Source organism: Mustela nigripes, chromosome 3 (assembly GCF_022355385.1).
Source record: "Mustela nigripes isolate SB6536 chromosome 3, MUSNIG.SB6536, whole genome shotgun sequence".
Classification (NCBI taxonomy): domain Eukaryota; kingdom Metazoa; phylum Chordata; class Mammalia; order Carnivora; family Mustelidae; genus Mustela; species Mustela nigripes.
In genome coordinates this window covers 60,579,607-60,602,922 of record NC_081559.1, presented here as the reverse complement: position 1 = coordinate 60,602,922, position 23,316 = coordinate 60,579,607, and the positions used below count along the sequence as shown (strand labels likewise).

Genomic DNA, 23,316 nt, shown 5'->3' with positions numbered 1-23,316 from the left:
ACCCTTCTTGTGATGATGTGAGATGACAAAATGCCTACCTGAGGAGAATGAGGTGTGCCTTGAGAAGAAGCTACTGACTTTCTGCCTGTATCTCAAAAGGAAGGTCATCTATTCCAGAAGGAGGTTGACCACAGGTAACTGAAATGGAGGAAAGCAAAATCACAGAAGGGGGCTACTACTTCAAACAGTCTGGGTTTTTAAGAAAGGATCTTCTGAATTGGATGCGTAACTGCACTGATTTCTAGGGCTCTGCCAGGCAGGCTATTGAACCCCATTTTCCTTATCTGTAAAATGGGGTAAACATTGAGATTTGTGAGGCTGTTGTGAGGGTGGAATAGGACAAGGCAGACCGGGGATTCGTTACATGAGGGCTGCTCTTACTAAAAGAAAATATTTTTCTCGAACTCCCAAGACACCTTCAGGATTATTCACGCCTTACTAAGAATTCTGAAACATCTCAGTAGTTTCCTATCTGCATGGATTGCACTCCCTGCTCCCTTACCCCCACCCCCCACCCCCCCAAGGCCTCGTCTAAGGCTGCAGGAGTGGAAGGAAGAGGCACGTGGGGGAAGACTGGGGCAAACCTAGCCCCATGGCCCCTGGCCTCCGGGCACGGTGGGGCCTGTCATGGCGGCCCAGCCACAGCTTAGGTGATCTCAGAGCTAGGAAAGAAGGGTCTGGGGGGTCAGGGCCTCCCAGACCCCAGCCCCGCCTGCGCTCCGCTAGGCAAACCCCTCGGGAACGCCGGCTCACATGGGTCCCCGCCTCCAGCGGTGCGGGCCCGCCCTGACCCTGGGCTCAGCCCTCGCGCTCGGGTGCCCACCTGGGTAGGTGGCGGCCCGAGCCTCGCGTGCCGGCCACCGAGGGCCGAACCCCGGCCACACCGGACCTCTGGCAGCGCCCCGGCGCGTCCCGGGCGGGGTGCGAGGCCCGCCCGGCGCTCGGCGCCCTCCCCGCCCCCTCCGCGCCTCGCCCCGCCGCCCGCGGCCCCCACCCACCGGCCGCTCCTCCCCTCTCCCCACCCTCCTCTTCCGCCCCCTCCCCTCCCCCGCCGCCTCGCCGACTGCTCGGCCGCGCGTCTGAGCCGCCCGGGCCCGGAGCGCAGGCGGCGAGGCCACCGCACCTGCAGCGCGCTCGGGCTGCCGAGCAGGCGCTTCGCCTCCCGCCACCCGGCCTCCCTCTCCCTGCCGCGCCGGGTCTCCTGTGACACCCGAGACCCCCCCGGCCAACGACAATGACCACTTCCCTGCAAGATGGGCAGAGCGCCGCGGATAGGGCGGCTGCCCAGGACTCGCCGCTGGCTGCCCAGGTGTGCGGCGCTGCCCAGGGGAGGGGCGACGCCCGCGACCTGGCGCCTGCCCCCTGGTTGCACACGCGGGCGCTCCTGCCCCCTCCGGACGGGACCCGCGGCTGTGCTGCAGACAGGTAGGCAGCCCTCGGAGGGCGCGGGGGAGTGTCCTGGGTTGGCAGCCGGCGAGGGGCTGAGGAGGCGGTCCTAGGGGGTGAGCCATGTGCCCAGAGCTGGGCCAAGTTTGTGAAAGTCTCTGAAGACAATTCCCTTTGAGCTGGCTCCTACCGGCTCAGCAGGACATTGCGATCTCCCAGCGCCTTATAAATAGCATCACCGTTTCATTGAGAGCTCCTGGTCGCTCTCACCTCTGCCCATCCGTGCGAACTAGGAGGCCAGGCGGACCAGCCCCTTCCTCTCTTCGTGGCCCTGCACTATAAAAAAAAACCCCAAACCACACCAAAACAGAAAAACCCTAATCCTTTTTATTTTATATATTTTTAAAAAATCATAGCATAAATGAGTTCACCTCCCACATAGAGTCTTACAGCGACCCTGGAGAGGCAAAGCAAGGATTGACGTTTGAGCAGTCTTGCTGTTCAGCAGGAAAGAATAGAGGCTTTAAAAGGTTTCTCAATCTCCATAGCATTCAGCGCTAAGTGCCTTTAGAGTTCACAATTTTGCACATACTTTAGGAAAGAAAAAGACTGCAACAATACAAAAATCTGTAGTCCTTTATATTCATACATTGAAATGGTACTTTTTTTCTCCAGATTTTCAAAGTGCTTCAACTTCACTGAAGTTAAAATTACTCTGCAGTGGACTAGAGTACATTTTATACTAGCAAGTTCTGTTCACTTACCTCTTCAAAAACACTGCCTTGCGGTTTAGTATCTATAAGCACTTGAAAAATCAACAGACTGTGTGTGGGCAACATTGTGAATGAAATTTGAAGTGAGATGAACCACAGCTATAATTAATAAACCATACTTCCAAAAGTGATTAGTAAAATAGCATAGGGATGAATTCACTAAATGTAGACTTTGTCAATTTAATGGATCCATAAAAATATCTAACTTCTCAGGATGGTTTTTGGGTCAATAATTATATAGTCTGTACTTCAGCTTAGGAAAATTATTAAAAAATGCTGGAAATGGAGTTTCTATACCTAGTGGTTTTTTTAAAGGTCCCCCGCCCTGAAAAAAGATTGAAATACTGTGGAAAGTTGGTTTATATCAATTACCAAATTTTATTTTGACCCACAGAAAGTACATCACAGACCTTTGCTGTGTACTTTATATAATATTAGTGTTGTCACACAGTGGTACATGTTGGCCCTTAACTTCTTAATCCTGTCAGCAATTATATTTTACATTCCGCTTTATGTAAATTACCTCCTATGTTCTCTTGGTGTAGGAGAAAAAAGAAAGATCTTGATGTTCTGGAAATGCCATCTATTCCAAACCCTTTTCCTGAGCTATGCTGTTCTCCATTTACATCTGTGTTGTCAGCAGGCCTGTTTCCCAAAGCAAATTCAAGGAAAAAGCAGGTATGCATTTTAAAATTTTCTAATTTTAGGAGTTCTAAATCTACACAGTTTTTAAAGATACTCCGTACTTTATAATGTTAACAAAGGAGTGGTATGGCCTATTTTATATAACTATTGGCCGACAGTTTTTGGCATCATTTCCCTTTGAGCCCCCAGTTATCATAGCTGTAAAATGGGAATGTAAAAATTTACCTGCCAGGCTTTTGGGATGGGTTAAATGGGAGACTATATATAAAGCACAGAGTTTGGGAGCCATTATTTACAGGGTAGGTGGGAAAGTTAGATGTGATAATAGATTATCGATGTTAGTCAGAAATTGGAGGAGGGTATTGGGGGTGAGAAAGGGATTAGCTGATTTCTTTAATACCTTCTTTAATCTTCCACGTTTTTAACCCACATCAACCTCACTTACTAAAGGAAATGGTATAGTGATTCTGTGGCAAAAGGTAATTGGAGTTGAGAATGCAACATGGCTTCTTCACCAGTAAATTCCTCAGTTTGGAGGCTTCTGGCAACAAAAGGCAGATGACTCCTCAGTGATGATTAGAACAAGAACTTTACTTTCATGATTTTGCATTCTTTCTCCATTTCTAGTTTAAGACTGATGGAGGCAAATTAGATTTCAGGGACCCAGCAACTATGGAGAGATCCATCATGATTATACATTTTGAAAAAAAAAATAGTGTATCCTAGAATAATCCCATCCCTTAATATATTCCCTCCCAATTTTGAATCAGCAAAACAAGGAGCGGTTTCACTAGGCAAAATGTACCTTGTTCTTGCAAGGATGGAGGCAAGGATTTTAAACAGTCAGATACTTGCAGTGAGGAGAGGAGTAATAAGTGGATAGAAGACCATAGATCATTTCCCCACACCTATTGTTCTCTTTCCTTTTTTCTGCCTTTGATGAGTTCTGCCTATGATGAGTTCAATAATATATGTTTTAGGAATGAAGGAAATACCCTAGGGAATAGATGGGTTCTTGATAACATAGAGCAATAATAAAGACAGAAGGGAAGCATTCCATATCCTGTTGGGTTTTGATAGAAGTCTGGTATAACAAGGCATATATATATATGTGTATATATATATATATGTGTGTGTATATATATATATATATAATTTGAGGGGGACGGTTTGAAGTTTAATTGGTGCATGTGCTTTTTGGAAAAGGACTGGAGAAAGTGGGAGTAAATATTCCCAGAGCAGAGGTATGTTCTCAATTAGAGACTTTGATGGGGGAGGCAAGTCCTTAAGTGGGCGGGACTGTGACTTTGGATGAGGAGATGAACAAGGAGGAGATTCTTGAGAGCTTTATTATCAGGATGAGTTTTAAAGTCAGAGCCCAAGCAAAAAGCAGCCCTGCTGAAATGTCTGGGCCTTTTAAGAGCTTGGCTTTTGGGTAAGGATATAAGATGGAAATGTGGGTGATGGATTTGATTGTGTATCATGATGGCGGAAAAATTGATGATTGCCCGTGGGATCCGGCATGGGAAAAGGAAAGGTCTGATGATGGCATAATAGTTAGCTGGGGGAATGTAATAGATTATTTCCCTGTTTATGGAGGGCCTGCTGTATTCCTTGCACCATCCTAGGTGGTGCCATACCTTGATGGGGCTTTGATTTAGAGTTGGTATGAGTTAGGAGGTGAACAGAGGAAGGGGAGTGGAAGAGAAGAGGTCTGGCCTTACTTTCACTTTAATTTCTAGGTTGAACACTGGGAAAATGCCTGTGTCCAAGAGATGTCAGTGGGGCAAGGTTTGTTTTGAATAGAGAGAAAATATGTTAGTAGAGGGAGAGAAAAAGAGAGGATGGGTGTGGGTCAGGGTCAAGTCAGGGTGTGCCCTAAGGGTATGTAGTCATCATGCTAGAGTAAGACATCATGTATTGGGGAGTGAGCATTTCTTCGCAGGTTTAGCAAATTGGCAAAATGGGAAAAGGGTGCTGTGTTACTCTTGACTCCAGCTGGTTTCCTGCTCTGGCCTTGTGTCCTATTTCCACAGTGACCTTCTCAGCGAGCACTATGCCCACACAGACAGCAGTGCTGTTTCCTGAGCTGAGAGTTCTGGCCAGCCTCCTGGAGACCAGTCCCAGAGGGCCCTTCCCACCCAGGAAGGGCCCTTCACGCTCTATCTTCCTTTGCCCAAGGGTTGGGATTTCTGTGAAGAGAAGAATGTCCCAAAGTTGGGGAAGAGGAAGGTTCCTTTTTACATTCTTTTATGTTTCCACCTACACTTTGCATTTAGAACAGCTCCTTTGTTTTTATTCCTTTATATATGCTCAGTTCTTTGGACTGAGTGATGCTTTGGGAACAGCTGACTCTGTCAGTGATTTCCCAAGCACAGTATCTTTGTGACACAGATGACCCTTTTACAAGATGGTATTTCTGGCCCGATTATCTCTGACCTTCACTTGAGATGATGTAAATGACTGGATGTGATAGGTTTCTATTGACCATTATTTATGGTTGACACATTACAGGAGCTAATGTCTCTTTTCTTTATAGTCTCTCTTTCATTTGTTTTGTTTAACCATTCCAGTCATTTTAGCAATTCTTTTCTCCTTGTAGAAAAAGTGAAGAATTGCACTTGTTATTTACAAATAATTGACCAGAAAGTTTGAAAGAATCCAGACTAGACATGTTAAATTTCATGTGGCCTTTCAAAGCCACAGTCAAAAATCATTTCATAGGCCATACATTTCTTTTTTTTTAACAATTTGAGACACCTACAAAATGCATGAGTGGTAAAGTGCACTGAAGCCACAAATAGGATATACTTTATCTCTGAAAATAAAGTGTCTAAAAGTATATAATATTTACTATAGGCTTCCAGTGTTTTTATTTTAAAAAAGAGCTGAGTGATATAGAATATAGATTCTTTATTCTCTCTCCTTGTTATAGTACTGGCCAGATATATTTCCTAGACATACTTCCCTATGCTTACCAATAAAGTAGATTTAAAGCAGATTCCTTTATATGCATGGTCCAGAAAAATTACTTGCAATTTAGACTTTATATTGAAAGTGACATAGGAATTTAGATCTCTCTCTCTTTTTTTCTATTTCTGATTGAAATTTATCAGGAAATCACCCTTAGTACCTACTATTTGAAGAAAGAGAAAGAATAAAAGATCCTTAGCCCTTGCAAGAGAATCAGTTCTTGTCTTGTGTTTGTCTACCCTCAGGTAATTTTTGTACTGGGACTCAGCTTGTGCTGTAGGTCTGGTTAATTGCTTCCCAGTACTTGGTAGTGAAACATACAAAATAAAGTATCTGAAGATTTTAAAGATAAAAAGGTACCCATGAAAAACTGTGTTGTGGAATATTTGAGCTGGAAGAGAACTTTGAATTCATCTACTGAATGCTGCTTTACAGATGAGTAAACTGAGGCTAAAAAATGCTATGTGGCTGATGATGGCACAGGGAGGACCTGGAATCTGCATTTCTTGAGGCTTTAAATAGAGTCTTTTTAAGGAAGGTCCAATTCCTACAGAAGTTGAAAACTAAGAGCAGCACAAGGAATAAACATGCCAGTATTGTTAGTTACAACTGCTCATAATAGTAGAACATGGGTGATAGTACCATTAGTTAATACTCATTTAAGGACCTAGATTCTTCTTTTTTATTTTTCTTCTTCTTCTTCAACTGTAGCTATCTCTTTGTGTTTTTTATCTTCTAGCTTTCTTCTCCATCCTCTCCCTAAAACTGATATGCAAAATTTATCAAATAATTGACTTATCACCAAGTAGGATTTAGTAGTATTTCTAATAATCAGCTTTTGTGTGCAGTTTATAGTCCACAGTTAGAAGAATGCCAAGAAGAGGTCTCTGATCCACATTTTGTAATTTTTTGGTAAAGGGCAAAAGCCAGAAATGATTTGGTCATACTCTTACAATTTAAATAAAGGGAGATCAAAAAGAGTATCATGTCTGAATGTGCTTTGCCCCTTACCACACTATTTCTTTTTTTTTTTTTTTCTGATGTATTCTGTATTGAATTAAGCCTTTTTGTACATCTCAGAAAAACAAAAATATCTTTCAAATAATTAAGAAATCACTTTTCCATGTGCTCTGCCTTTGATTTCTTTTTTCTCTCACATATCAGGAACTATCAAAAGACAAGTTCATCTCTTCCCAAATTAATGGGCCTCTGATGTCATTCCTTTGTGATGCTAGTAATTAACCCAATTCGCATAGTCCTGTAGGAATCTTACATGGCTGCTACATTAACTAATCTCTCCTATACTCATTTCTCCAATATTCATAGAAGTATAAAGCAATAAATTATAGTCTCATATTTCCATTTTCCAGATTCAGTAATTAGTAAGATTTTGCTTCATTTACTTCATGTATTCTTTTCTGAAATTTTTGTCTTTGTTAAAATATTTTAAAATAAATCCTGAACATCCTCTCATTGTATCCCCACCTAGTTTTGTATGCATCTCTGAAAAATATATTTTCTTCTATGAACAAAATGCCAGTATTGTCTAACAAAAATAATAATGATTCCTTGGTATCATAACCAAATTGTTTCAGTTGGAATGATACACGAAATCCTCAAATTATGAACTGGTTATATTTCAAAAGTCCTTAAATTAGCTCTTTAGAAATTTAAATTCATTTTCAGATGGAAACAGCATCATAAGTTGCATTTAGGCTTCCCCAGGCCATTTTACAAAATCCCATTTAATGTGGAATGAAATGCAAATATCTTATATATGCAGAAAAAAATAAATAGAAACAATACTTGCTCCTATTAGGGTTTCAAACAAATATGTCTTTCCAGCTGCAATTTGCTACTTCTGAATGTTGGCACTTGATGAATATCATTTTTCTTGGGAAGAATTTGAAAGTACACAGATCTTTGTAGCAATATTGAAGCAGGCTTTAGAGGAGTACTTTTTAAAGTGTAAACACTGGACCATCTTTGTAAGAATCAGTAGAGCTGCTTGTTAAAAATGTTGATACTCAGGCCTCTTGCAAAACCCCCTCAACAACAGTGTCCTGATGAAGGGCATAAGAATTAGACTTATTATTTTTTTTTTCTCTTTGACTTCTTTGGAAAATCAGGGGTATTCATATTCCCAGTTGCTTTTAGACTTCTGGGGCAATCTGACCTTTCAAAATTGTGGACAATATCATTTAGTTGAGAAAAGGTAGAAATATTACAAATATTTTGTAATATTTGGTATTTTATCCAGGTATTGATTGTTTGGAGGAAACAGAGCCTCACATGAACTAGCCTGAAAGGTTGTATTATAGTATCTGAAGGCCAAGAGTTCACTGATCTCATGAGAGATTGGAATCTGGGAAAGTCAGCCAAGATCAAGGCAGCCACTTTCTCCATTCTTCACCAGCACAGCACATAATCTCTGTTTCTCCTTCCTTTCTTCTTTTTTTTTTTTTTTAAAGATTTATTTATTTATTTGACCAACAGAGATCACAAGTAGGCATAGAGGCAGGCAGAGAGAGAGAGAGGAGGAAGCAGGCTCCCCGCTGAGCAGAGAGACCGATGCGAGGCTCGATCCCAGGACCCTGGGATCATGACCTGAGCCGAAGGCAGAGGCTTTAACCCACTTAGCCACCCAGGTACCCCTCTGCTTCTCCTTCTATGTCCATTTCATTCTCATATTTGTCGTCAGTCTTGCTTGTCTTGAATGCCTCTCCATGTACCTGGTCCCTGATGACCACCCCGTTGGAATAAATCATTCCTCCTACTGGTGGTTCAGCACTTGATAAGTGACTCGAGTCTGCATCTGGAGAGAGCTTGTAGCTCGGCGTGTCCAGCTCTTATTCAGTCAGCTATAGCCAAAGGGGCACAGGGCCTGGACCGCTGCTCAGCCAAGTTTGTGAGAACAAATTCTGTGAGCAGGAAGTCCAGCTTCAATAGGTATGGCGTATGAGGGTAGGAAGAAACAATGGATGATTAGTGCCCTAGGAGAGAAAGATCTCAAACAAACAACAGTGGACACAAAATCAAAGCCTTATTGCATACCTGTGATATATGGTGATCTACCAGTTAGTTTGACTGAGTGGCCTAGCCAGTTCACAGTGTCTGCTTCCTTTGCTTTGATTCACTTAATTCAAATGAAGCATATTTACTTGACAGTGGTTTCAGTGAATGCCACCCTTCAACGATGGGTATCTTTCTTGGCCATTGTCTTGAGTTTGCAACTTAGTGATGTCCCTTAGCCTCTGATGACAGGAGCTACCAGCTCAGGATTCTCTCTACTTCATGCTAGTTACTTCCATTTGTAACAGAAGACAGCTGTCTCTTCCTATTTTAAAACTTAAATCTCCCAGCAGATCTGCTTGTCAAGGTTTTATTTCCAGTTTGAAGGTTGCCTCTAATTCTTGGTTAATTTGCAGGGTACATTTGCAATCCAACCTTTATCTGCAATATGGGTTTTATTTTTCACTTGTCTTGAAAGCTCAGCTTCTGGCTTGTTTTTCCCTAGGGGCATATATTATGTTCTTTCAACAGAAGGAAAATTGAAGCCGTTCATGGTTCAATATAAATGTGGATCTTAATTAATATAAAAAAGCTTTCTGTAGTCTTGTAGATGTTGCATTTGAACACGTCAACTCATATAGGATAGTAAGAAATTCCATTCTGTAAGAATACACTGATATGTTTTTAAGCGGGGATAGGCAGACTGGGACATTGTCCTTTTGGCACTCTAGATAAGCGATAAGCTCAATGAAGAACCTCGGAAAAGGCCACAAGTCTTTGCCAAGGCAAGGGAGCTGAAGAGAGCCTTTCAGAATCAATTTAGGAGAGAAATGGGAAACCCAATATGGGGAGAGCATCCTTTACTTCTTGTCCTTCCCTTTGATTCCACTCATTTAGCCTTTTTCAAAGCCACAAAGAAAATAAACACAAATGAGAGCATTAATATTCTTTTTTTCAAGGTTTTATTTTTAAGTAATCTCTACACCTAACGTGGGGCTCGAACTCACAACCTCAAGATCAAGAGTCTCATGCTGTACCAACTGAGCCAGCCAGGTTCTCCAGGACGATTAATATTCCTAACTACTTCACCAATTCCAAAAGATCATTTAGAAGTAGACTCTTTATTCACATACCTTGTCCATAGATGTAATTTCACATGTGGTGGTTAGGTTGTTAGGGAGTCGGTAAAAGTTTTCTAATCTGTAATAGTCCCAAAGAATGGTACATTTACAACATCCTGGACACCATGTTTAATATTGTTTCTATGGAGAGATAAGAGTCAGTGTGATGGGATTAAAAATATTGGACTGGGAATCTGCAAGCCTGGTTTTTAATACAATCCTGCTGCTGCTGAGTGGTGTGATAGGAGCCTTTCGCTCACACTTTCTACGCCCTGAGAGTGCTATCATTTCACTCTATTCTTAGAGTGAGCGATTCTGGTGGCTTTTGGAGTACTAATGAGCCCATATAGCAGCCACAGGACTTTAGGAGACTTGTTTGGTACCACTGGCCCCAGAAGCTTCCTCCTTACCCTTGATTCCAATCCTCCCACATGGTCACCACAGCTCCTGTGATAAAGGCACATTTGGGTGTCATGGGACAAGGAACACAGGAGCCACCTTCATGGAGATGATAGGGGCAGTAGGGGCTAGTTAAACTAGAAATTGCGCATCAAAGTCAAGGTCCAAATAGTAGAGAGTCGGAAAAGGTGTCATATGGAGAGGTTAGGTAGTCATGTGCCAGGTTAGGTAGAAAAATTCTGTTTAAGCTTAGAAATACGGATGCGGTATTTGGTGTGAGATATTTGAGGCTGGTGTGGATCCAATGCACTTGGGTCTGCTTGGCTTAAGGTTTGAGGTGGTTATAACCTTTAAAGTCCTTCTCCAAATTCCTCTTGCTCCACCCTCGAATAATCCATTTGGTTGCTGAAGCCAAAATCTAAGAAGACCTCTTTCTGGTCTTTTGTCAAGTACTACCACACCTTTCCTGGCAATATTCTGGAATCCATAAATGTCTTTCCATCTTCCCTGCTAGCACTGCCTACTCCCATACAAGAGGCATAAAAGGCTTTCTTTTGTGTTAGCCTATTTTGGTCCATTCTCTATACACTTGTTAGAAGGGAACTCTTGGAAAGTAAGATCATATCATGTCACTGCCTGATTGAAAACTTTTTGATAGATTAGCATGAAGTTCAACTTCGTACTTTGGCCTACAGGATTCTGCATGATTTGGCTTTCTGCCTACCTTAGAAACTTCTTCTGTATTCTACTTTTTGTTGATTATATTCCAGCCACAGTGGAGGGACAGACCTACCCATTTGTGAACTTGGCATCTTTTATTCCACCTGAGAGCCTTTGGCATGACTTTTTTCTCTGCTTGGAACCTCTTTTCCTTGCTCTTTACATAACTGACTCCTCTGTATTCTTTAGGTAGGTCTCAGTGTAAGATGACTTATCTAGGAGGCTTTTTGACTAGACTGCCTAAAGTATATCGCACTCCTCCACACCTGTTTGTCTTATTTCCCCCACTCCAACTTTTCCATGCATTTCCTTGGCTGTACTTCACATAATATGAATTGTTGGCATTTATCTACTTGGTCTAATCATTTATTGTTTTTCCCTCCAAATAGAGTATCTTGTGTTCCTTGTTCTTAGGTACTTTCATGAAAAGAATGATTGAGTAAATGGATTATTGATAATAAATAGTACAAAGAAATTTTAACAAATTGCATTTTGACATTCTAATCATTATCAATCATCTTGATCAAATTAAAAAATATTTTCAAATCCATTAACAGTTTTTTTTTTTTTTAAGATTTTCTTTATTTATTAGGGAGATAGAGAACCCAAATAGGCAGAGCAACAGGCAGAGGGAGCAAGGAGCCCGATGCAGGGCTTGATTCCAGGACCCCGGGCAAACGCTTAACCGACTGAGCCACCCAGGCTCCCCAACAGTTTTTATTAACAAAAATAAAATTACACGCTAGGATCCTAGACCAATAGGATTTTTAACAGTATATATCTTTTGCTTTTATTACACACATAGGACATTTTGGTCATGGGTAACAAAATTAATGGATATTTTTGATTCTGTACATTATTCTTTTTTTTTTAATTCTTTTTTTTTTTTAAAGATTTTATTTATTTATTTGACAGAGATCACAAGCAGGCAGAGAGGCAGGCAGAGAGAGAGGGGGAAGCAGGCTCCCCACTGAGCAGAGAGCCTGATGCAGGGCTCGATCCCAGGACCCTGGGATCATGACCTGAGCCAAAGGCAGCGGCCCAACCCACTGAGCCACCCAGGTGCCCCCTGCACATTATTCTTATTTAATGAGATTATAAGTAAAAAGTATTTAGTGGGCTGCTATAGTTCCTTCCAGCTTACTATGTGTATTTTAAAAATCCCATGTTAGAAAAAATTAAGTGGAAATATCAACTGGGCTCATAATAACAAGTCTCTCAGAGCAAGGGGTAGTAGGTGTTAGCAGATGTTTTAATTATTAGCTATTAATATCATTGGGGAATAACTTGGGCCAGTGCTCATGGTGTAGAAATGAAGAGACATAGACCCCTCGAATATATAAAACTTTCCAAGGGATGTGCAGTCTCACAGGTTTAAGAGAATCGGTTTTCAGATCCTCATGTTCCACATGTACTTTTTCCTAAGACTTACCTTTCTGAGAACCCACCTGTGTTGGTAACAACGTTCTCACCTGGTGCATTCCCCTGGGGCGTGTAAACCTCCAGGGTGTCACACACAAGAGAGCTTGCTTTAATGATTAATCAAAGTACCACAGATCGGAAGGGGTTTCTGTTAAGGAGAGACACGATGAGGAAGGAGAATTTTGGATAATATTGAAATGTTCTGAATTCAGATATATGATTGTGTGATGGGATTGGTAAAAATTTTCACTTTCTGCTTTTTTCAGTTTTTAATTATTGACTTTAATTTCTCTCTCTCCTGACTCTTGGCAGAGAATACCTAACCTTTGAGAAAAAGTTTCCTAAGAACAAAGTAATTAGCTCATTAGTGTGAAATACTGAAATATATTTTGTCACATATTTAAGTGTATTTTCTGCTATTTTTCAATACTTGGGATGAACCAATAGCTGAAAGAAAATGTGCCTGTGAATACCTGGTGTGCTGTAGGTTCATGCTGCAGGTGAGATTCCCTGGGAAACAGAATGGGAGCACAAGTTTGCCTGCAAGGAGTGTCCTGGAGAGAGTTCTTGAAAACTGCCCCTTGGGGGCATCTGTGTGGCTCAGTCGGTTGAGCATCTGCCTTTGGCTCAGGTCGAGATCCAGGGGTTCCTGGGATTGAGTCCCCTTGCCCCCATCAGGCTCCCTGTTCAGCAGACAGCCTGCTACTCTCTCACCCTCTGCCTCTGTCCCTGCTCTCTGCTTATGCATGCTCTCTCTCTCTCTCAAATAAATGAATAAAATCTAAAAGAAAGAAAGAAAGAAAGGAGAAAAGAAAACTGCTCATGGGAATGGACTGAGGGAGAAGCTGGGCTCCAAAGCAGCCACAGCAGAGGTCTCAGTCAATCCCATAGGTGCTCTGGAGCTGGGTGGGCCTTACAGAATTCTTCAAAATTGGAACGGAGGAGCGGGACTCCCCAGGAAAGGCCTGACCACGCAGCTCTCTTCAGCTGAGCGTAATGGCAGGAAGGGAGGACTTAGCTCGGTGGCTGCTGTTAGTTGGGGGGAGGATGAGGGCTTTCGCCTCGAAGTGGCAGGTCTGGGCAGGGTCCATAGCAGCTACAATAGTTAATAATTCTGAGCCTTCTAAATGTGACAGAAATCCTTTCTGAGGCTACAAGATTTTTGAAGATGAATTAGAGAAACTCAAGGATATCTTGTACATGATTTCCTTGTAGATTTTTTGTTATTTGTGTGTGTTTACAACCTATTTTGTAAAATCACACCAAATCATATGAAGTATGTATTCTAATAGACCAATCAATTCCCATCCCATTTTATCATAAAATACTTCAGTATTTTCTACTTTCTGTTAATAACAAATAAACGATTAGATTAATTTTTTTAGTATATATACATCGTATGCTTTCATTAAAAACAAGAAATTTTTATCTTGATGAATACTGCAATTAATGGAGCTTCTTTTAATTTTATACTTGGTTTTTTTTTTTTTTTTTTTTTTTTTTTTTTTTTTTTTAAAGATTTTATTTATTATTTATTTGACAGAGAGAGAGGCGGAGAGAGAGAGAGAAGCAGGCTCCCGCTGAGCAAAGAGCCCGATGCGGGGCTCGATCCCAGGACACTGAGATCATGACCTGAGCCGAAGGCAGCGGCCTAATCCACTGAGCCACCCAGGCGCCCCTTATACTTGGTTTTTATTTAATTACATCCAAAGGCTGAAAATCAAGGCAGGAATTACGCTTACACAATTACCAAAGGAATTCCATGTCCTTCCTACCACTTCATCATCATCCTCCTCAGAGCTCTTAGTTCCTTTTTTTTTTTTAAAGATTTTATTTATTTATTTGACAGATGGAAATCACAAGTAGGCAGAGAGGCAGACGGGGGGGGGGCGTGGGGGCGCGGGGCAGGGAGCAGGCTCCCCACCTAGCCGAGAGTCCAATGTGGGGCTCAATCCCAGGACCCTGGGATCATGACCTGAGCTTAAGGCAGAGGCTTAACCCATGAGCCACCCAGGTGTCCCTCAGAGCTCTTAGTTCTATATTATTTTAAATTTGACTGTTTTCAGTTATTTGTGTTATAAGATATAATCTGTAACTAATTTTCAGTGTTTTTTAATATTTTTTTTCTCAGAATGCGTACCTTTAATTGAACTGAAAAGTAAAGTTGGGCTTGATCTGATAGAATATAAGTCTAATTTGGCTGACTGATTTGAGAGTGAGGACTAACTTTTCTAATTATATGGTTGACATTTTCCTTAGATTGAATAAACTAAATTTATAGCTCTAAACTTTTGATGAAAATGTATTTAAAGCACATTATAAGACAATGGCATTTTATTTAAAAAATTGGGAAAAAGTCATGTGAAAGCCTCACTTTTATGTTGGTTTGGCCAAGATGTGATAAAATTAACACTTTACCCCCCAGTTTTTCTGAGTGTATTAGTTTGAACAAATTGTATTTAAGTGAGAGAATCACATGTCGTTAATAGCAAAGCCTCATTGATAAACTATCCAGAAACTGAGGAAGGGAATGACTCTTGATTGGTAACAAATCTTTTTCAACTCAGATGGTTTGTCTTATATACTACTCAATCTCCAGCAGATCGAGCAATGCCTGGCACTTAATAGACCCTCAGTAAATTTTGCTGAATCAAAAAATAAATTAATGGCAATGCCTGGGTGGCTCAGTTGGTTGAACGTCTGCCTTTGGCTCAGGTCATGATCCCAAGGTCCTGGGATTGAATCCCACATCGGGTTCCTTGCTCAGTGGGGAGCCTGCTTCTTCCTCTGCCTGCTGCTCCTTCTGCTTCTCTCTCTCTCTGACAAATAAATAAATAAAATTATTTTGAAAAATAAATAACTTCATTAATGAATGGATTAATGAGCAGGGGAGGAGCAGAGGAAGTAGTTAATATTAAGTGAAAGAGTGAGGGAATATTTGGGAATGTACTGATAATTTAATATAAAAGATAAAGAGTTTGCATGAAAACTTAGAAAAGTGAACTTTGGTTTAGTCACTGGGAGGGATCTGATATTGTTAGACGTTGAAAAGATCCGAGTCAGGATAAATGTTTGAGTATTGATTTACCACTATTAGCACATTCTAAATTTGGATTACCCTTACTCGGAATAAGTTCTGTTCTTTGTCTCTTCGGTCCCCTTGTGGGCGTTTTCAGTCTTACCAGCCTGTGTGTGCCAGTTAAAAACCACGTATACTTTATGGGGCTGAGTCCAATAAAAGCTTTTCAATAAGCCCACATTCATAGTGGAAGATTACTTTCATTCTTGGGAAGGGTGACATATACGTGTGAAGCCCAGGATTCAGATGAAAGGAGTACTTTGGTATTATTTAACTGTGTATTGGCAAGACTTGAGCCAGTATCTGGTTTCTCTTTAGAGACATTTTGCATTATATTACAGTACTCTTACTGTGCTGTGCCAGGGAAATTAAGATCAGCTGGAACACTCTGTAGGTCATTGGCTTGGAATCTCAGGGCACTGAGAACTTGATGTTTTGTTTTAATGACCTCATTTAGGCTGAACCTGCCTTTGTCCCAAAGGCATAAGAGCCTCTTTACAAAACCATGTCTGCACCTTGGGAAATATATGGGAAAGTTTTAGAGAAAAGTGACTAAATATTTGGAGGCATTGGGTCAACCTCCATTTACAGAGTACTTACTAAATGATGGCTTGTTAGTTAAGAAAGATGAAGAGGGTGTATAATTCAGGTCCCTTGAACATCGTTGTAGTCATCAGATTCCATGATGTCTGAAATGTACTTTGAAGGTTGAAGGGAACACTTTTAAGAAGAATGAAAGGAAAAGTGTTTACAGGTCATGTAGCAGTTCATGGGACTTGGGTTCTGGCAGATGCTTTCTACAGAGATTGCCAGAGGATGTCCCTCTTGTAGAATGAAGGACCTCCTCCATATTTCTCAAAGTGGGAGTAAATGATGCGTGTATGCATATGGGGTATGTGAGGATGGTGGGAGGGCCATATGGAAGTCACACAGTAAACATGGAACACCTTTCTGGAACAATCATTTTATTTATTTTATTTTTTTAATTTTTTATTTTTTATAAACATATTTTTATCCCCAGGGGTACTGGTCTGTGTGGAACAATCATTTTAATTGAAAATAGGGCACATGTTTTTATATTAAAACAAATGCTCCTGTTTTTATGACCAGAATGCACTATCTACATCGATTTTTAAGAACAAATTTAATATCTTAACATCATTGTCAACCCGGAGATGACAGTAGCTATGTAAGTTACTTTCTTTTGCATTTTCATTCGTTCTGGTGGAAAAATTCAAGAAACACTAGTGTTGTTTTCAATGTTATGAGACGTGGCTTTTTGTAATCCTTGGAGGATTGGTTATCAATCCTCTTTTCCTTCCCCACTTTTCTCTAACCAAAATTCTTTCTCTCTAAAGCTTTTCTGATTTTGTTGATACCTATATCATTTAATATTGAGGTTATTGTGTTGTTAACCATTTGCGGTGTTTTTTCCACTCTGCTTTCCTGCAGCTTAGCAGGAAGTGGCTCTCACCAAAGTCTCTGAAGACCATCTTATTCAGAAGACTTTCTGTGATTATTTTGATATCAAACCTAAGCAGTTTGGGTCATTCTTAACTATTCTTCCCTTCTTAAAACACTTTCTTAACTTCTGTCTCTTACAGGTCTCTGTTGTTGGATCTCAGTGTTTGTTTCCTTAGGGTTTTATCCTAGAACTTTTTGTTTTCATATTAGTCTCCTTTTATTGCTTGGGTGATCTCATCTACTCCCATGGCCTCAGCAGTAATATACATAGAAGTCTCGACTAGTTATCCTGGGTTGCCTGCTAGATATCTTCATTTACACTATTCATTGACACCTCAAACTCTACATATTCCAAACTCAATTAATAATTTTCCTTTTCAGCTTGTTCCTTCTATGTCTCCTGTCATTGGGAGTGATATACTCTACCCATACTAGAAATCAGAAGTCTTAGTTCTTCTTAGTCTCCTTCCTATTCCCCTCTCTCTTCATCTGATTGGTTACACAGTCCTCTTGGAAAAATATCTCTTGACTTCTTCCATTCTGCATTAGGTGTCCTGCTTTGAGATAATCTACCAGGTCAGTTCTGTTGTGTTATCAGTTTGTTTATTTATCAGTGTTCTGCTCTCCAGGAAGCTCTCTAGAGGTAGCAACGAGCCAAGTCTGCCTTGGGCATCAATGCATTTCCAGACATTAGTGTTGTGCCTGGCACATTGTAGGTCCTCTGTAAATACACGTCCTAGGTCATCTGTAAATACTTGCTGCATGAACAGATGGTTCAGATAGTGGCACTTTTACCCAAAGTAGGATTCATTTCTAAAATATCTGATAGATGACCATCCAGATAGTCTCCTTGAACATTTTCAATGATAAGGAGTTTTTTTTTTTTTTGCTTGTGATCTATAAAATCCCTATATAGATGCCTTCTTATGAACTGCATGAAAACCAAGATTATGTATACTTTCTTAGAATAAAATTTAATTGCTTGTTTTTTTTTGTAGGATTTTACCTTTCCCTATTTAAATCTTGATTCTGATCCACTATCTCAGCATGTCAGGATATTATTGAATTGTATTCTTTTATTGCAGTAATTGTACCTCTCAACTTTGTTTCATATGCACATAGGAATAGATGACATTAATGTCTTCATTCAAAAAAGGAAGACAAAACTTGCCCTGTTAGCCTGCCCTCACGGATGAATCTAGTGGATTAGTCAACACTAAGTTTTCTCAACATGTTGCTAATCCATTCAACCAATATTTATTGAGTATGTTCTTTGTACTAGACGTTGTGTTCACATTTGTCCCTTGAACAACCTGGGTTTGAACTATGTGGGTCCATTTATCCAAGGATTTCTTTCAATAATACAGTAAGCATATTTTCTCTGACTTAATGATTTTCTTAATAATATTTTCTTTTCTCTAGCTTACTTTATCATGATAATACAGTACATAATACATGTAACATCTAAAATAAGTGTTCATTGACTATTAATGTTACTATCAATGTTCATTGATTATTAATGTTAATGTTAATCCTCTGGTTAACAGTAGGCTACTAGTAATTAAGTTTTTGAGGAGTCTAAATGAAACAAGATGGGATTGGGAGGGAGACAAACCATAAGTGACTCTTAATCTCACAAAACAAACTGAGGGTTGCTGGGGGGAGGGGGATTGGGAGAAGCGGGGTGGGGTTATGGACATTGGGGAGGGTATGTGCTTTGGTGAGTGCTGTGAAGTGTGTAAACCTGGTGATTCACAGACCTGTACCCCTGGGGATAAAAATATATGTTTATATAAAAAATAAAAAATTAAAAAAAAAGTCATATATGGATTTTAAACTGTTTGGGGTATTGGTATCCCTAACACTGCATTATTCAAGGGTCTGCTGTGTAATTGCATTATCATACTGGTCTTGCTCCATCTTGCCTATCAGCAGCATTATGAGGCATTTCTGGTTATTCTTTAGATATCAAGATATCTCAGTTCTAGATACTCTGCTGACCTGTTGGTGTAGAGGCTTATGTAAATAGTAATACCTTAGTGACTATTACTATTATCAGTAATGGTTATTCAGTTCTTACAATGCACCAGGTACTGTGCTAAGAAGATAATTTTATAAGATCCCCTTTTCCCAAAACACCAATGAGGTAGACACTACCATCACATCCATCTTAAAGTGGAGGACATTTAGGTTTGAGAAATATTGTATTTTTGGGGGGTGCCTAGGTGGCTTGGTGGGTTGGACCTCCGCCTTAGGCTCGGGTCATGGTCTTGGGGTCCTGGGATCGAGCCCTGCGTCGGTCTCTGCTCGGCGTGGGACTTGCTTCCCTGTCTCTTTCTGCCTGCTTCTCTGCCTACTTGTGATCTCCTCTCTCTGTCAAATAAATAAATAAAATCTAAAAAAAATAAAAAAAGAAATATTGTATTTTTTTTTTTAATCAAAATTACATAGCAGGGAAGTGACAGAGGCAGGATCTAAACAGAGACTGCCCTGTATTGGTAAGATTTATAGACTCTTATTTACCCGTTCTTTCTTCCTTCCTCCCTTCTTTCCTCTTTTTTTTTTTTTTTGACTTTCAAAAACAGTTTGAATACAAAAAAAGAAAGTTTTTAATAGATTAGGCCCATACTATGAGTAATATTAAAGGGCATGGTTCTAGAGGTGGACCTTACTGAGACATCACTCTTTTTTTTTTTTTTAAGATTTTATTTATTTATTTGTCAGAGAGAGAGAGAGTGAGCATAAGCAGTAGGGCGGAAGGCAGAGGAACAAGCAGACTCCCTGCTGAACAGGGAGCCCAACGTGGGACATGAAGACCTGAGCCAAAGGCAGAAGCTTAGGCACCCAGGCTTCCCGCTGAGATATTTTTCTTATGTGGCATAACCAATGTGCCTTGTGGAACAGAACCAATTTTAGATTATTCCAAAGGTTCATTTCAGTCAACACCAGCTTGGCGTTGATTAGCTTATTTCTAGATTTTATATAAAATTATAGTAATCACATACAATTTAAATATAAAAATGGTTTTTTCCTTCTTAGAGAAAAGCACTTCATCAAACTAGGCAGACTGTCTTGTGGATTGTGGAGGTCTGCACTGGTAGAGCAGTCTGATTTCTTTTCTCTTACACTGGTTTCTAAGGGTGCATATATCCTTCCTTTATATGAGTAAGGATATAATCTGCAAGGTGCTTTCAAACATGTTATAATCTTTATCCTTTTAATGTATGGCTGTTGTCAGTATATGAGTTAGTTTTATTCAGTTTTATAGATGGAAAGAGGTAGGGTCAAAGATAAGAGTTAAATCATACTGTACTGCATGGCAGAGCTGGGGCTTGATCCCAGATTTTCAGATTTCAGTTCTAGCTCTTGAGTACCTAACACAAAATTGATGGGCACATTCTGTTTTCAATGATGAGAGATTCTGTGCAGTGAAACATGGTCTGTGAGAATAGTAAAGAGTTGTCTTTTCAACTGTTTGAGAAACCCAACTTTAATATATTCTGGTCTTCCTTTACCTCTACTGTTTTTCTTGTGGTATTGGTATATTGCTTTAAGGAAATATCAGAAATCCCTTTTATTATTGTTTCAGGAAATGTCAGAAATCCTTATTATTATTTTTTAATTTGTAGGATTTTGAATGATTTTTTTTTGAAACTACCAGGGAAACTGGATCATTCTCAATTCAGGATGTATTCTGACCGAAAGAGTTCAGCTGTACTCTGGGGTGTTAAATTAATTTTCATTGACAGACACTTGCCTGGGATTTAATTGAGATTTAAGTTAGTAAAAACCCTGCCTGTGGCCTAGAGAACAATTGGACAAAGTAGATGAAGTAGAGAGGAAAGTATTTTCTCAAATCTTCTTACCCCCTTGGACAGAACCCAGGTCACCTGCAGAGATAGGGAAGCAGACCTGTACTGCCACTACACACTCACCCTACCAAGTCAGACACACATCATTGGAGTCAATGCAAGGCTATAAATATCAGTGCAGAGATTACTGGTTTATAAAGTATGGGATTTAAAAAATGACTCAAGTATTTAGAGATTGAATTAAATTCCATTTAATAAAAAGAAGTTAGTAATCCTTTACGTAGCAATATGATTACCCTTTAACCTTAGAAAAAAAATTTTTTTTATATATATATAAAATGCTTTAGGGTGGTAATTCTCAGACTTCAGTGGGCACGACACATACCTAGAAATCTTTGATTTAAGTGCAGGTTCCTGAGCCTCATCCCTGGGAAGTCTGTTTCTGTAGGTCTGGATTGGGTCTGGATTTAGCTTTTGTTTGAATTTTAATTTGAGTGAATTTTAAAAAATAGAATATTTCTAATTCAAAAAGATATAAGCCCTCTATGTTTATTGTAACATTATTTATGATAGCTGAGATATGGAAGTAACCTGAATGTTGATCAGTAGATGAATAGAAAAAGAAAACGTTATAGCATGTAATTTATAAATAAATTACATGGCTATAAAAGAGGGTGAAATCTTACTATTAGTGACACATGGATAGAGCTAGAGGGTATTGTGCTGAGTGAAATAAATAAGTCAGACTGCAAAAGACAATTACCATGAGATTTTACTCATATGTAGGATCTAAAAAACAAAACAAATGAATAAACAAAAAGCAGAATCAGAACTATCAACACAGGGGTGCCTGGGTGGCTCAGTGGGTTAAAGCCTCTGCCTTCGGCTCAGGTCATGATCCCAGGGTCCTGGGATCGAGCCCTGTATTGAGCCCCGCATCGGGCTCTCTGCTCAGCAGGGATCCTGTTTCCTCCTCTCTCTCTGCCTGCCTCTCTGCCTACTTGTGATCTGCCAAATAAATAATAAATCTTAAAAAAAAAAAAATAAAAAGAACTATCAACACAGAACAAATGGTTGCCAGAGGAAAAGAGGGTGCCATGCACAGCATTTATGTATAAAGATGTCAAGTCACTATGTTATCACCTGAGAGCGAATGCAACATTGTATGTCAACTATACTAAGAAAAAAAATTTTTTTTAAAGGTTTATTTGTTATTTAATAAAGAACGTTCATGGCAATGGGAATTGTCAGGGCTATGAGTGCAAAAGTGGTTGTTGAAGTAAACCACAGTCGGAGGTGCTCATGTTTTTGTCTGTGGCTAGTTCCAAATACAGACAGCAGAGGGGGCATGCTTTAGATGACCCAAAGAACCTGTGACCTGATTGTTTTAGTATACAGTATTCTAGATTGCATTGTTAACTTATTTACATTTGGACTATTAGAGAAGTATCATTTGTTGAAACAAGCGATCTGTTTTAGAAGGGACCATATGATTGGAAGGTTTTATAAGTTAATTATTTGTAGAAAAATATTTTAATTATGTATTTAAATAATTCTGGTTTCTTTTCACACTTTCATATTATGATATGAACAGTGGCTCTAGATAGTTTCTCTTATAGGTTGGGTTTTTATTTTTAGTTGTAAGAAATAAGAGTCTGATATGCTAAAGAGTTAGTTGATGGTAAAACTAGAATTGACAGATGTCTCCTGCAGATTGTTTTTTGAATAAAGTTCGGTAATATTTTGCCTGAGAATTGAAGATATATGTCATTCAGTCCATATTATATCATTAAAAATTGGAAATGAGTCCCATATCCTAGAACTTTTTTGTTTGTTTGTTTGTTTTTCTTTCCAGACTTTGTACACATATACATGCTTTTGTTTATAATTTGGTGTTCTTTTTTATATGGCATTTTTCCATACTTGCTTTTACCAATTAATGCTCTATGAGTAACAAAAGAATAAATCAACTTGAATTAGGTTATGCAGAAATGGAATGCCTCCTCTGCCTTTACTTGTGTCAAATTGTGACCTGTTTTTTGAAGGCAGAGACTGTTCTTTTTTATCTCTGTAGTTTCTACTGTGAAACATTGGACAAAATAAGGAGTGTCACCACTGGTATCAATTCCTAGATAGAGGCTATGGTGGATTAAAGATGGGTGTAGATTCTTTGCTATGCCTCACATTCCTCTCTTGTCCTTCAGAATCTTGGAGGGATAAAATCTTTGACTTATAATATAATGGAGGTGAAACTGTGACAGTTCCTGGTCCAAGGCTTTAATGGACTGGAAGCTTCCATTTCCTGTTTCCTGGAATGCTGTCTTGGGAAACTGAGCTTTCTTATGTGAGCCTTATATGACTTTTTGAGACCACCAGAGAGGCCATGTGGAGTCTCTGACCAGTAGTTTCAGTTAAGCCCATTTATTTAGCCTCCCTGCCAAGATGCTGGACATAAGAGTGAGGCAATCTTGGATCCTCCAGATTCATCCGTCCACCAGCTGAATACCTTG

At 39.8% G+C, this 23,316-nt stretch overlaps 1 protein-coding gene across 2 annotated transcripts in view; it reads left to right on the top strand.

The window, feature by feature from the left end:
* The first annotated feature begins 1,066 nt into the window (after positions 1 to 1,066).
* GRB14 (growth factor receptor bound protein 14) overlaps positions 1,067 to 23,316 on the top strand; it is a 114,571-nt gene continuing 92,321 nt past the window's right edge. For both annotated transcript variants that reach the window (XM_059394092.1, XM_059394093.1), the window contains exons 1-2: positions 1,067 to 1,425; positions 2,705 to 2,837. In XM_059394092.1, the coding sequence (XP_059250075.1) occupies positions 1,235 to 1,425; positions 2,705 to 2,837 (324 nt within the window). In that variant the 5' untranslated portion in view covers positions 1,067 to 1,234. The remainder of the gene's footprint in view (positions 1,426 to 2,704; positions 2,838 to 23,316) is intronic.